The sequence below is a fragment of the Drosophila virilis genome, chromosome 2 (genome assembly GCF_030788295.1).
Source record: "Drosophila virilis strain 15010-1051.87 chromosome 2, Dvir_AGI_RSII-ME, whole genome shotgun sequence".
In the NCBI taxonomy this organism is placed as follows: domain Eukaryota; kingdom Metazoa; phylum Arthropoda; class Insecta; order Diptera; family Drosophilidae; genus Drosophila; species Drosophila virilis.
In genome coordinates, this window is record NC_091544.1 from 28,965,756 (window position 1) to 28,981,858 (window position 16,103).

General features: G+C 34.8%; 1 protein-coding gene across 1 annotated transcript; it reads left to right on the forward strand.

Annotated features, from left to right (window-relative positions):
* Positions 1–253: 253 nt before the first annotated feature.
* Positions 254–1,377, forward strand: LOC6632480 (tetratricopeptide repeat protein 12). Its single transcript, XM_002056257.4, has 4 exons — positions 254–504; positions 562–810; positions 872–994; positions 1,058–1,377. The coding sequence occupies exons 1-4, from the start codon at positions 392–394 to the stop codon at positions 1,269–1,271; spliced, it is 699 nt and encodes a 232-aa protein (XP_002056293.1). The 5' UTR covers positions 254–391; the 3' UTR covers positions 1,272–1,377.
* Positions 1,378–16,103: the final 14,726 nt, after the last annotated feature.

Sequence of the window (16,103 nt, forward strand, 5' to 3'; positions counted from 1 at the left end):
ATTGCATAAATTAAATTATGTTTAGCGACGGCAAATGCTAAAGTTTGCCTTTGTGGTAAAATTATATTATATTCAATGCACTTATTATGATTTATAAATATTAAATTCAATTACCACATTTATATGCAAAGAAGGACGAAAAATTCCTAAACGGATTGAACACTTATAGAGTTGGGATAGTAACCCTGAAAACAATAAAACAAATATGAAATTAAAAACAAGTAGCCCATACACACCAACAAAACGAAACATATCACATAAAAAAAGTACACAACTTACATAAGACACAAAAAAACCGAAATAAAATACTATAAAAATAAAAAAAAACACGTAAAATAAGTAAATAACACAGTTGATAAAAAGAACAAGCAAAAGTTCTATCAACCACACTATGGAGTACATAAACCATCCGCAATACGATGAAAAATTTCTTAAGGAACCGTCAAAAGTGGTAGATGCTGTACAATTTATTGATATTATGATAAATTCTAACAAAATGGAAGAGTAAGTGAGACCCAATTAATTCTATATTGCCTGGGTGTATATCTCCATTGTGAGTAGCACACGAGATGGCAAGAAAAAACAAGAGGTGAAGCCCGTTGTGGATATCAGTGAAGGCGTTACAGATCAGAACTTTTTCATCACTCAACGTTTGCTATCCGAACGTATGTCGGCTAAGAGATCGAAGGCAAGGATGAAGTTCACTACAAATACCAATCAATTCACATTTATGCGGCAAGTCGACCAAAGTAGTGAGGAACGCGTTGAGGCGCGCCTTGAGCGGGAACGGATAGCCAACAATTTTCGTCGGTGGGTAAAGAAAAAAAGTCGCAGGATATCGAATAATGTACATCTATTATAATTATCCTAGGCTAGGCAACTGGGCATATCGCCGAGAACAGTTCAACACAGCCATCGATTTTTACAACAAGGGCTTGGAAAATATTTGCGATACGCCGGTTCTGTATATAAATCGCGCCTGTTGCTTTCTCAAGTAAATGGACTCTTACGTTTTGGTAGCAATCCTCTACACAATAATCCATCTCTTGCCTTATAGACTACGCTTCTTCAAACGCGCCATTATTGATTGTGATTATATATTGAATAAATTGGATCCAAAATATATGCGAGCCTGGCTATATCGGGCTGCCGCCTTTAAGCGACTCAACGATGAGAAAAATTATGATGAATGCGTTTACCAGGTGAAGCGTCTGAACTCAAAAGAAATTCAGTTCATCGATAGCTTTTTGGAAAAGATGCGCACCTTGTAATCGCGTTTTTCGTGTTTACATTTTAATTGTAAATTATTGGTGTTACAAAGATTTAGAAACCTAAATTATAGTTAAAATACATGCATCAGAGCAGGTTCTTTAAGAAATCTGCAAATTTTTATTTACTCAAAGAATGACCCATAACACATTACGTCTAATTAACTGAATACCTTATTAATATTCTTTTCTCTGGCTCGATTGCTCGATTTTGTATTTCTTCTTTGCGCGAAATCCCTAATCGTTTCAATAATTAACTAATTTCTTTGTGGGACAGCTTTGCTTTGTTAAAAGGTATTTACTTATTAAATGTATTCAATAGACATGTGCAAAGTCAAAATCTAGGGCCACATCTAATTTTAAAATAGAAAACATATTTTTAACAAAATTTTATTATGGCTCGCCTCAACACATGCAACGGACCAATTGAATACTTCATACAAAGGCCGTGAGTTAATTTTCACACTTTAACACTTGGTTTAATCGATTGCCTTTTTAGCGGATATGGAGTCTAGCCAACCCTTTTCCAGAACATAAAAGCCATCAGCAGTGGCAATCATTTAGGATTATCGCCCACAATGGCAGTCCCTGCGTTTGCTTCTTTTCTGCTGCTTCTTCATCTTCTTTTTTTTCTCATTTCCGCTTCAATATGGCTTGGCTGACTTATCGACGCCATCGCCAGCTACTTGATGGCCAGACAACACCTTCGCCTTGCGAGCTGAGCTCTGTGAACAACTTTCAGTTGATTAGCCGTGCACTTTCATTCTCTAATTAACTGCAAGTAACTCGCTCATAAAAGTCGAAGAAGGATGCGTTGCAGGACAGCAATAAAAACTGAAAAGCAAGAGCCAAGCAATTGATTTTTATGACCGATCAAAGAAACGCAATCGAAAAAAAATAATTGAAAATCATTTCTTTTTTTTTTTTTTAGGCGGAGGCCTTACTGAACTATGCATAAGATGCAGTGCAAAAAAATCAGATAACTGGAACCATTGCCTGCAGGTTATTAGAAGAGGACGCAAAACACAAACTGGGCAGGCCCCATAAAATTGTGTGTGTGACTGCGGCAAATGGCTAAGTTTTGTGGCAGCTGCCCGAACTTTTTGGGTGCACTTTTTGTCAATTTGATTTTATTTTTTAATTAAATTTATTGCAGCAAATGGCATAAAATTTGATGTGGCTTAGTTCATTTCTGGGTCACATTGCTAACGACTCTGGCTTAGAGTAGGATTCTGCCCAAGAAATACAATCCTATATGACTGCTCCAGTTCCTCAGAGCTTGACACTAATCTGTTGCTAATGCCTTTTGCTTCGTCTCCGGTTCGGAGCATTGAAATTTCCTCTATTTCTAGATGTTGTTGGCTGTTTATTCAATTATTTTTTATGAAAATTGTATTTTTCATCTGGCTGCCTCTTGGTTTAATGCAATATGTGCACACTGTGTGCGTCAGTGTTGTGCAATTGGTAATTTTTGCTTTTATTTTGTCATGACTTTTAGTGTTCTTACTGTTGCATTTGCCATCAAATATTTACGTTTCACTTTTATTTGCCAAAACTAAAATTAAGAGACCACCAACTACCGGAACATGTCATAATTGAGCTAATACATTTGATATTAAATATGTTTGGTATACATTTGTACAAAAGTTACATTACAATAAAAAATGAGAATTCAATTTTGAAATAATAATAGTTACAAAACTATCAAACTCAGCCGCCGACATCTTGGAATCAAGCTGAAAACCGCCTTTCAATCAATTGACAACACATCGATTGGATGAAATTAGTTGTTTTCTTAAAATGCCAAAAGCAATATCGATTATATTAAGCTGTTAGTTATTCAAGTTTATACTTCAAGCTTAAAGTTGTTGGAGAATGCTTAAGTTTTCGTGCGAATAGACTTAATGGGTTAAGGTTGGCAGTAAGTAAATTAGCCAGGTCCTAATTACTTGACAGTAATTATAAATAAATTGAAAGATTACAAACTGTAAATGGCATAAAAAATGTCCAAAGCTTTTGTTAAAAGAAGGTAGGAAAACAAGCGGATGATCGAAAGACCTACAAACGTTCAGTTAAGGTCCAACAAGAACAGAGTTAAACATTTTAATTGATTAAATGTAATATTGTCAATTAATTACTGTATTAAAGTGTAATGCATTTAATACTTGAAACAAAATTTTCGTTTTCATGTTAACAACATTCGCAAGCCACAAAATTAATTTTAACTTTACCACAAAGCAGCAAACAAAGCGCGAGAAATTCGCAAACTTATTTTACGGTTTTAATAAATTTCCAATATGTGCGGCACACCTGATCCACCAACAGTCCACGGGGGCAATGGGATAGGAAGGAAGGAGAAGTCCACCCACATCCATGCCTCAAAATGGACATAAAATAAAATGAAAATGTAATTTATTGGGAAAACAGAGCTCTATCACAATACAGGGTCACAATGTTAATACCTCGGGTTATATCTCTTAAACAGTGTAAGGAATATACGACCACGCGCCATTTACGAGTGTCGAGTTTAGCACATTGCGTATACGCAACATGTGCGGGCCGTAAACATTTTCGTGCAGCTCTGTGTTTCGCATTAACATCAAAATGTGTTTAATTGCAAAAAATGTAATTTAGATGCGTATGAGTGCGGAAAAAGTCGGCACAGTACAAGCGGGCAGGGTGCTGGAATTATTGAGGAGTGTGGCGGGGAGGGCAATTAAAGTCCAGTTGGCAGCAGAGGCGACACTCATGCTTAAGTTTTTCCTTTGTTAGTTCAATCGCATGGAATAATTTATTAATTAACTACAATTCGAATGAATGAATGAACGATTACCGAACCTGCCAGTACCATTGTGGCGTATAGATGAGACTGCTTTGTGGGCGTGGTCGGTGGGTAAGACGGTAACAGCTGTTGGCCACAAGCTAGAGACGGACGCGTATCGATATAAAACGCAATTTTATGGAATTCACGTTTAAACAGATGTAAGCATGGTTGACAAATTATATTTTTTTAAATAATGGATGATAATACTTATTATTATCTTTAAAACAACACCAGTATACTTAAGTCAGTATATTTAATTTTTTAAGTGTTATGGAAGGTGTGACCATATGAGAGTAAAAAATATGTCCAATAATAATAATACATCTTGTTTGCATTAATTGTTTATATGAAGTTTTACCGCATAAAAGGTGTGAGCATATCTTAGCTTAAGATATCCAATTAACCTATATATATGCTATATCCTTTGGATCCTTTAATTCTGGTAAGGTCGTGTTTTCAACTTTTAATCCTTCCAAAGTGTCGATGCACTCAATCAGATATTTCTTAACACAAACACAGTGTGTTCATACGCATTCGTGACACGAATCAGCGGGCGACACGTGCTCCTCTCTAACACTGACAGGAGTAAGCTGCCGCAGGACGACAATTTGCCATTGCACGTAACGGGAAAATCAATTAAAAGCGCTTTATGTGCGCGACAGTCTTTGGTTCGGGCTGCTGGAACAAGTTTAGCGCCTTGGCAAGTGGAACTTTGTTAGTTTCTAATTAATTGTAACAGTTACAGAGCGTTTGCAGCCAGCATCCAGCAGCAGCTGTGACACTCCAGAGTGGGGTTAGATGGGAGGTCGATTGGAGGAAAGTTCTGGCAATTGTGCCATCCTTGGTTATTTATGTCAAATGCTCAACATTATTTATGCTGCATATTGGGCGCTTTGTATTCGCAGTAAATTAACTAGAAATAGTCGAACTTCAATATGTCCCACCCGCAACTGGGCAGCAGCACACAGCTGCCAATTCCATTTTTACTGTTTATTGGAAATGTCACAATACGTTTCCAGTTATGACAATTTTATATGGCTGTTCATTTGGTTTGGATTGGGAGCATCATTTGGCTCAGTTGTGCCAATTAATAAAATAAGCACTTGTGGCATCTTAATTTCTTTTGTCATTATGTCTCAGCCAGTTAAGGTGCCAGAATCAGGGTGGAGTTATTATGATAGCCGGATCAGAATAATATGTATCAACCTGTCTTTCATTGATGAAATAGCACTATCCTAAATGTCAAAAGTTTACTCATATAATCAGCATGTCCACACATTCTGCTGCCCTTCAGATATTAACACTTTAATAGAGCTTCAGTTTTATATTGTTAAGCCTCACCCATTGTCATTGCTCTTTATGGCACCATTTAATTTCGTTTTTTTTTTTATCTCACCTGCACACAAAAAGCATTCAGCCACCTATCTGTAATTACCAGAAAATTGCCAAGCTGCCAGCAATAGTCAACATTGTGGCACAACGTGATAGCTCTCTAGGCCAAAAGCTACACAAAATACGCTTTGTGCACACACTCTTAAGCATGTAGGAATAAAAAATTGAATGAAATCCCATGTTCATTTCCGTTTCGGTGGCCCGAAGCAGCATTGTGTGTGTGTGTGTGTGTGTGTGTATGTGCTGTCAATGGCTATCAATAGAAGTCGACCCTCTAGGCGCCAAGTCCAAGTAAGCCGCACACACATAAAAAAGAACAACGGAAACGGAAAAGGCTTAACAGCTGCGTTTAGACGGCTGAAAGAGCTGCCAACTGGTGGAGAGCGGGCGACAGTGGGGACAGTTGTTGCTGGACACTCATGGAGTAAGCGGCATAATCATGAAAATTGTCAGTACATAATGCCTCAAAGGCCGTCATCGAAGCCGAAAAGCCGGAAAAGGTTTTTATTCGCAACTTTACTTACTTTACACGCTTGACTCCAAGAAGCCCCTGCAAAATTTGTAGAGCGGAAAGTAATTTTCTTGCGCTTTTTTATTTGCAACGTTCCCTTTTTTATGAGTCGATTTTCGCTTAGTGTTCCGCCCCCGAAGAGTTTTGCCAAAAAAAAAAAAAAAAAAAAAACAAATCAGAAAAGAAAAGCAAAAGGAAAAGTTCACATGCCGCACTTTGATTTTGTTGTCTGGCCTTTTTTTGTGTATTCCCTAACTAAGAGTAAAAGAATTTACAGATAAAATTTGTACCAAAATAAGAAGAATCTATACGATATTATATATTGTAATTCGGCTTAGCTAGCTGATTGGAATGAAAAACTATAACGTAAACCTCTCTTAGAACGACTAGTCGATATAAAAGTTTGCTTTGTAACTTGTTTCTACCGATAAATGTTTTGTGAAGGTCCGATTATTATACTTTTACAAAAATCCTTTTAGTTTTAAAGCTATATTTTTTGTATGTCTGGTTGGTTTTTATATAGTTTTCATTGTAGAGCATTCAATAGTCGGCGAATAGAGATTTCCCATTGGTGTTTTTTTTTTTGTTTCTGCTAGCGTTGGCAAAAAACAACTTTTGCACGTTTCGATTGTGTAAAGTTTTTATGGCTTTTTGATTTTTTCACTTATTGGCCCTGTCCCCGGCCCCGGCTCCGGCTCCGGCTCCGGCCATGGCTCCAGTCTTGGTCAATGATGGGTGTTGCTGGGGCAGTTACACCCACCACTGCCACCTGCTGCCCGGAAGGCACTTAAATAATTACCAAATAATGGATGGGCCAGACCCAACCTGAAGACACTTTGTCACTAGCTACTTGGTCCAAGTGAAAAGTGGAATCGAATTGTGAATCTGCTGCAATCGCTGCTTTATCGATAACCTGTTAGTAATGCAAATCGTGCCTAAGTGCCAACCGGCACTGAAAACTCTTTCACTTTGGCCAACAACGTGACGTCAGCCGGCAATTGAGGCACTGAGGCAACGGAATGCAAATATTTGTGAAAAGCGAAATTCGGTAAAAGTGCCTGGAGGCTTCGGTTTGTCAATCTGAAGTCACTTTGATTTGTCGCCCCTTTTTGTAAATATTTAATGGACCAGAAGTAAGAGCAAAATCGAGTATGAGTGCTCGCCGAGATGTGTTTACATTTCAGTTTACTATTCAAACATAAGTGTAAGTAAGTTCACAGGCTCAATAAAAATTTCCAGTTTCAAATGGCAAAAGGCAAAATGCATGGCCTAAGAGTATGCAAGGTTTTATTTGTAAATGCGAAAAAGTGGCGAAAGTGAATTGAAAATAAAATAAATTATTAAAAAGGTTAAGCAGACAAAAGTAAGCTGTTCTATGTGAAAGATTTGACATGCGGATTTGAAATGTTATTTAAAGCAAGAGCTGTCTATATGCATCCTGGGAAAATAAATTTGATATTGTGACAAAAGTGTTTTTGATAATTAGAAGCAGAAATACAGGGAAAGGCGAAAAGCCAGTTTTTAATAGTTTTCTTTACTACTTACTATTGATGTTATGAAATTCTATATATTATTTATTTTTTAAGAAATTCTCTCCTTTTGCACAGTCAGAAGTAAAAGAAGCCTTTAATACTCACTTTCTTCCCCACGAAAAAAATTCTCAAAAAATTTAATGAAACTTTTTTCAGAGCGACCATCTCATGACTGACCAATAAAAATGATATTGGATATCTCCTTAATAAGCAATAGTTATTCATAGTGATCAATTGACGTACTTGTGGCGCAATCAGCATAAGCCTGCAAATTAGGTCAACCCAACAATTATAGCCATGGAATATTTTCAAAGTGAAATTAATATACTGACAAAAATATTTTTAACTGTATTAAAGTTTTGCTTGTCATATATTATTTACACCTATAACAAATAAATGTTTTTAATATAAATGATTTACTAGATATTAAACGATAAACGCGAATAGTGTGTTTCTCTTTTAATGCTTGTATTTTTGTTCGTCCGTTTCCCCTTTGGCTGGCCACAACGAGATTACCAGACGCGCAAATAACTTTTATCGATAACGAATTTGCAAGTGTGGCAACTGCCACGCCCCTCTACAGCCGCCTCAAATGTTTGAAAAATATACAAAAAAAAATTGATCCACGCAAATGCGGGCTATGTATAAAAAAAAGGTGTCGAAAAAATTCTATGGAATATATAAAGTATATTCCGTGTTTTTTAACGAGTAATAAATAAAATTAAATTATATGGCGAATGCATAAAAAACGATGACCAATTTAAAAAATAAACACGTTTGCAGCAAGCATTTTACACAAGCGAACAAGTTGCAAATAAATAAAATAAAATATGATACAAATAAATAAATACATTTTTGTGGATTGCAATGCGATTGAATTTGTTTTCAATTCATGTTCTTTTTTTTTTTTTTGTTCCACATTTTTTCCTTCTGATATTTCCTGCATATGAGAAATGTTTTACAATTTCCACTTCCCAGAACAGTAAATATTTTAAGCATTTTTTTTATAATGTTTTGTTTGTTGCCTGCCCTATCATTTATATTTCAATTTTAATTTATATGCATTTGAACACTCGCATTTGCGTGTGGATGCTGTGTGCGGGCGCGACATTCCCTCGCCCGTTTATCAGACTGATTGAAAAAGCTAATAAGTTAAATGTCCGTGTCTTTCTTGGGGGCGTGTCTAGGGACGTTACACGACAAATGTAAATTCAAAAATTTAAATGAAAAATATTCAATTGTTCAATTTATTTATGGGCTTTCAAATAAACTTGTATACAAGTGAATGCTGTGAATGCTAGGAAGAGCTACTATATTATGAATAATAAAGGCTGACAGTCAGCAATAAAAAATTTAAGCTATATAAAAGGAATTTAAACAAGAATAGCTCTACAGGGTCATCACAAACCACTGATAGAGGCTGGCTTCAGTGGCAAAACTGTCGCTAGTTACCATAGTTAGTATTTAGGGTGCGGAAACTAAGTTTAACTAAATTTAAAATTAAATATTTTTAGCTACAAACAATGTACTAAATAATTTGTATTGACATCCCTAGATCTTTTCCCGAAAACAAGGTATTTTCTAGCGAAAAGCCACGTGTCCATTATTAAATTACATTTAAAGACTCGGAGCATTGTCTTTGAAATTTTGCGGCTTGCTGTATTTACTTATGATTATAATGCTGACTCCTTGTCACACAGTCTATCTATATATATATATAATTAAGTTTTACACGTTAGGTTACTATAAAAAAATATATTTCAATTTATTATTTTCACTTAACGGCTACTTTTGTTGAGTACATTCAGATTTGCTTCCCGAATATGAACTGATTTATCTAACTGTTGCGGTCGCTTAGCAAACTTCGCTTTGAGAGAGTTTGAGTCAAAATTGAGTGAAGTTTGAGCTGCGTCAGCAATTATGCGTGGGATAGTACTCTGATGGGAACATTGACAGTGGCGTGATATTTAGGGTGAATTGTTTATGTCTACCAAAGGGGGACAGTTTGATCTTGACCAATGTCGATGTTATCACCAGGCTCTTTGTTTACAATATTAGAAATGTTTATAATTGTGCTTATGCTTATGTGCTAAGTTATGTTAAAGGGTGGGTGCGACTATGGATATGTCACTCCCCCAACCATTAGAAAAGTGCCTGTCCTCAGGTGTTTAAGTTTGGATATAGTGTAACATTTTCTTCTTTTACAATTGGTATATCTCCTATTATTGTAGGTGTTTCTTCTACTTTGGGTTTTTTATATTTTATAATTAATTTCTTAGGTATGCTTTTGAACTTATATGTCAAATACAGTGTTAAACTTATTAATATGATTACAAATATGGTTATTGTAATTATCTGGAATACATTGTTAAATTTTGTATGTGCATTTATAATTTGTTTCGTTTGTACAAACGAAAGTGGTTCTAATTTTATAACATCATTGCTTACGTAAATGCTTTGAGTATAATCTAACATATTGTTTGAAATTGAAATTTCATTAATTTGCAATGAACAATTAAAGATTTTTATTATATTGTTTCCTTCTATTGTTATTTCGTTATTTATACAATTATGGTTTAATATAGTTTTTGGTAAATTCCAAGTTAAAATTATATTTGGTTCTATGTAGTTGATTTGAAAATTTTGCAAAATTTTAGTATAACTACATTCTGATGTTATTTGGTTTAAAATTCCTGTTAAACATTCATTATTAATTAATTTTTTTGTTTCTCTGCTATAAACTTTTTTATCTTGGGTAAAATATTTTTCATGAGCTATTTCTGTCAAAATATTATTATTTTCATCCGGGTATGGAATTATTTCGAATACCGGGCTTTTTATTATTTCTCGAGGAATATGGGATATTATCAGTATTTCGTTTGTATCTGATTTAAACCAAGTGGAAGTTTTTGTATTCAACAATTTCTCAGAATTAACATGCAACAAATAGTCATGTTTTAGTAATTTTGGGTTAAAAATTCCTAATCTTGTGAGCTGCATTCCCATCTCAATGTCTTCTATATATTCTGTAAAGTGTTGTAAGTTAAATATAAGGATATCTAATTTCTTTCCTTTTTGTTTCTCTTGATCTAGTTCGTTCATGATTTCTATTCCTTTGTTTATAGCTTCTATTATATAATTTAATTCGTTAACCTGGACGCTGTTTTCTGCTAAGTTGCTTATTTTTTGTTCAATTTCTGCTTTGTCTTCTTGATCTAATGTTCCAAATAAGTATTTATATGCTGTTCCTACTATGTTAACTAAACCTCTTTTGCTGCGTTTGGCTATTTTTAAGCCGTTTATTTCTCTGTTTAATTTTTCTACTAGGTATTCGATTTGTATAAGGTTATTGAATTCTTTACTTTGTTCAATTAAATTGTTAAAAGTTTCTTCGGTTTTTGTTATATTAACCGTTAAACAGTGGAATTCGTAATCTGTCGGAATGTCTATGGTTCCTGTTTTAAATATGAGATATCCGTTATGGGCTTTGATAGGATTAATTTCAATACTCTGTGCATTTATATAGTTTACAGTTATTGATAGTAATATTATAATAATTAATTTAAGCTGGTGCTTGTATGTTTTGATCGCTGTCTGTTGTTGACCTGTAATTGTTATATTTGCTTTGATTAGTCTTCTTTTTCTTTTTGAATTTGGTTTTGTAATGTGTTATTTTCCTGCCTCTGTTAGTTTCCTCAAAATGTTTGTCGTCGATTTGTCTTAGTTCTCCTGTTTTCTTGAACGGGGTTGTCGTCTTTGATTTAACTAACGGTGAGTGTTTGTATCTAGTGTCAATTTCATAATTTGTTCGTTTTTTGTTGAGGTTATTTATTAGTTTTTCTTTATTAGCTTGAGTGTCATACTCTGGTGTACCTGCATATATGAATATGTCCGCTGGTGTTCTGTTAGTCGTTTTGTGCTTTGTTTTATGATTGTACGTGTAGAGTATAGTTTCAAATTTTGTAAGTTTATTTTCGACGTCTGAGTCGCTGTTAATGATTCTTAGTTTTTCGTTAACTGTCTTATGAAATCGTTCTACGTCGGATATACCATTTTTACTAGTGGTTATATTAATATTTACTGCTTCTGATTTTAGCCATAATTGTAAAGCTGTGCACATAAAAGCTGAGTCTTTGTCTGCCTTTATTTCGATGGGTTTACCCATTTGGTTGAACACTTGTAATATAGCTCGTTTGGTTTCTAGCCAGTCTCTACTTTTTATTTCTATTAATGATGCAAATTTTGAATAGATATCAATGCAAGATAAAAATTGTTTATCTCCTACTATGTAAAAATCCATTACATATTTTTCTCGGATATTAGCGATTTCCGGAGTTATTTCGAAAGTTAATTTTGTATCTCTGTGTTCTGTTTTTGCGATGTTGCAAATCTCACATTCATTTATTAGATTTTGAATTAAATTTTGATAATCTGGGAAATAGTGGGTTTCTTTGAACCAATTGATAGTTTTTTCAATTCCTGGATGTAATAATTCTTTGTGCTTTTTTAATATTAATTCTTTGAATTCTGCGTATGTTTGAAGGTCTATTAATTTTGTACTAGTTTTCATTGCCTTTGTTGAATTATTTGGACTTATTATTTCTAAGTAGGCTTCTTGAAAAATTGGAAAATCTGCTTCGTTGTGGAAGTATAGCACACTTTTCTTTGTGCATAAGTATTCTTTTATTAATTCTTTGGCATGCGTATTAGTCATGTCTTTGTACGTAATTTTTATGTTGGTTTTGTGAAAGTAATTCGTAACTTTTGTTTCGTTCTCGGTTCCTTTTTCAAATTCTATTTGTCGATTATAATAATTAAGTGGTCTTTCTGTGATTTGTAAATGGTTACTGTTGTCTTCTTGAGCACTATGTATTGTTGCTCTTGTGCTAATTGTATCTTCGCCTAAGAAGTTTTCGTTTAATTGAATTCTGGACAGAGCATCTGCCACATAATTTTCTTTTCCTGGGACGTATTTAATTTGGAAATCAAACTCATTTAGCTTGATCTTCCACCTTTGTAATTTCATGTTAGGTTCTTTCATATTATTTAACCAGACGAGTGGTCTGTGATCACTAAGGATTTGAAATTGTCGACCAAAGAGATAGGACCTAAAGTATTTAGTGGCCCAAACGATTGCTAATAATTCTTTTTCAATCGTTGAATAATTTAACTCATGCTCGTTGAGAGTTCTACTTGCATAGCATATAGGCTTATGCTCTTGCGAAAGGACGGCCCCTATTGCCATATTACTCGCGTCTGTAGTTAATGAAAATGGTTTTTCGAAGTTAGGGTATATTAAAATTGGGTCGGATGTTATGAGTACTTTTAGCTTTTCAAACGCTAGTTCGTAGTCTCTGTCTTTTATATTGATTTTTGCTCCCTTTTTTAATTTAAGTGTTAATGGTTTTACTATATTAGCGAAATTTGGTATAAATTTCCTATAGAAACCACATAATCCTAGAAATGACTTAATTTCTTTTGGGGTTTTTGGAATTGGGAATTTGACAATTGCTTGTATCTTGTTGGGATTTGGTTTTATACCCTCAGTTGTGATGATGTGACCGAGAAATTCAGTTTCTTTTCTCATAAACTCGCATTTATCCAACTGTAGTTTTAAGTTAGCTTCTCTAAGCTTCTTAAATACCTTTTGTAGCGACAAAATGTGTTCCTCCAATGAAGTGGAAAAAATAATAATGTCGTCTAAGTAGACCAGACAATCTTTAAAAATTAAATCTTCTAAGAGATTGTTCATACAACGTTGGAACGTTGCAGGTGCATTCTTAAGACCAAATGGCATGCGAGTGTACTCGTAATGGCCATGTTTAGTCGAAAATGCGGTCTTGGGAATTGAACCAGGATCCATTTGGATTTGGTGGAAGCCTTTGGCTAGATCAATGGTTGTGAAATATTGACATTTTCCAAGTTTGTCTAATATTTCATCCATGATCGGGATAGGGTATTTATCATTAATAGTTAGTTCATTGAGATTGCGGTAATCTATGACTAACCGGAACTTTTGCTTTCCAGATGCATCGTTTTTCTTTGGAACGATTATTACTGGTGAGCAGTAAGGGGATTTGGATTTACGTATGATATTTTGTTTTATCATATCGCTTATTTGTTTATTTACTTCCTCATCGTATATTTGAGGATATTTGTATGGACGCTTGTAAATTGGGTCCTCATGTTTTGTTAGAATTTTGTGTTTAATTGTACTAGTGAAAGTCAAATTGTCACCTTCATGGTACTGGATATCACGAAATTCATGTAAAACTTTTTTTATTTTTTCTTTTTCTTCTGAGTTTAGGTGCTCTAGCCTAAACTCATTGTTTTCTATTAATTCATTATTAATAGCGAAGTTAAATGGTCTGTCCTCTGTTGAGGGTGGATCAAGGCACTCTTGTGCGGTCATGTCCTCTTCGACCTCTTCGTCGTTATATCTAAAACAAAAGTTAAATTCTCCTAAGGTTACGGATCCTTGTGCATAGTCTATTTTTGCTTGACATGCCTCAAGGTATTCTCTCCCAATCAGAACATCATAATGCTCTGAGAAGTCGTGAATATAGAATTTTTGTTTGCTCGGACAAATTTTGCTTGCTCCTAAGCGTATACTTTGTTTTAATTCAATAACACCATTTATGGTGTGAACCTTTAATGTTTCGTTGTAAACTGGAAAATTTAAGCGGTTTGTTTTCATTAGATTTATGGTTGAACCTGTGTCGATGACACATTTTAGAACTTCGTCATTCATAATCAATTTTATGAATGGATTTCTTCTGTTTGTTCCGAGGCTTGCTGATGAAAATTTTCGGATGTATCCATTTTCATCTGCCCACTGTTACTATCTCTTTGACGTTTAGTCGGAGGGTTTGGTGCATTCAAGCGTGAATGGGACTGATTTTGGTAGTTTAAGGGATTTTGGTATCTACCTTGACTTAATTTCTGTTGGAACTCGTGGTGAGCTTTCTGATTGTCTTCGGACTTACTGTGCTGTTTATTTTGTGCGTGATAACTCTGATTTGTGTTGGAATAACCACTTGAAATGGTGGTTGGGTTAGCATTTTGCTGATAATTTCCCATGTTCCTACGATTGTTATTTGGATTTCCCTGAACATTATTATTTTTAGGTTTTTCAGTAACGCTATTTTCATATAATCCCTCTCTTTGAGCTACTTGCTTTAGTTTTTGTGTCGACGTAATGTCGTGTCTGGCTAACATCATGAAAAGCCTATCTGGTAATTTTTTTGTAATAACATCTTTGATTGTGTTATTCATAGCATTTGTATAAAGGGTTGTATTGCTAGGTATATTTTCTAGTGCTAACTTATTTAATATAACAAAAGATTTATTCTCGAGCTCCTCGATGAACTTACGGACGTTTCCTTGGTAATTCGTGTTGTATAAGCGTCGAAGGAGTTCTTCAAATGGTGTCTGCACTTTGTATTCTTCAATCAATGCGTTTCTCAGCTCCTGCCAAGTGTTGGCTGCTGTCCTTTGTGATATTCTCTGAGCATCTCCTGTGACTTGCAATTCGATGGCTCCGTATAAGATGCTATGTTGTCTAACATCTCGGGTTGGATACAGGTGTAGGATGTAATCTATCCTTTTAACGAAGGCGTTTAGTTGATCCGTTGATCCGTCAAAGCTTGGCACCTGTCTAAGTTGTGAAAGGGCCTGGTTGAGGTGTTGTTCTGATAATTCCATTGTCATCTTGGTGTAATACACTTTTTTTTGAATAGTTTTGAGTTTGTAGGTTTGAACTTTATTGTTCTTTGATTTTGCACTTTTATTTTAGGTTAAAGTTTGTGATGGATTATTGGTTAAATGTTTTTTTTTTTTTGTGTGTGTGTCTTAAAAAGACTCAGTAATAACGTATTGCAGGGATCAAACGATATGCAAAGCCAGTCGTTATTAACTGTAGTAGCTTTATTGCCCAAAGGGTCAATATTATTAAGCTACTAGTGACCCGAAGGTTCTTGTGCGGATACGTATTCGAGAAAATTTTTATTACACTCCGACAACACTTTCGGTCGCGATTGTGCGTTAGATCTGGGAATTAATTATCCTTTAGCGATCTTTAATTTTTCCCGACGTATCCTACCGGCTGCGCCAATTAAGTTTTACACGTTAGGTTACTATAAAAAAATATATTTCAATTTATTATTTTCACTTAACGGCTACTTTTGTTGAGTACATTCAGATTTGCTTCCCGAATATGAACTGATTTATCTAACTGTTGCGGTCGCTTAGCAAACTTCGCTTTGAGAGAGTTTGAGTCAAAATTGAGTGAAGTTTGAGCTGCGTCAGCAATTATGCGTGGGATAGTACTCTGATGGGAACATTGACAGTGGCGTGATATTTAGGGTGAATTGTTTATGTCTACCAAAGGGGGACAGTTTGATCTTGACCAATGTCGATGTTATCACCAGGCTCTTTGTTTACAATATTAGAAATGTTTATAATTGTGCTTATGCTTATGTGCTAAGTTATGTTAAAGGGTGGGTGCGACTATGGATATGTCACTATATATATATATATATAGCCATTTCCATCTCCTTCTCCTTCTCCATTCCCAT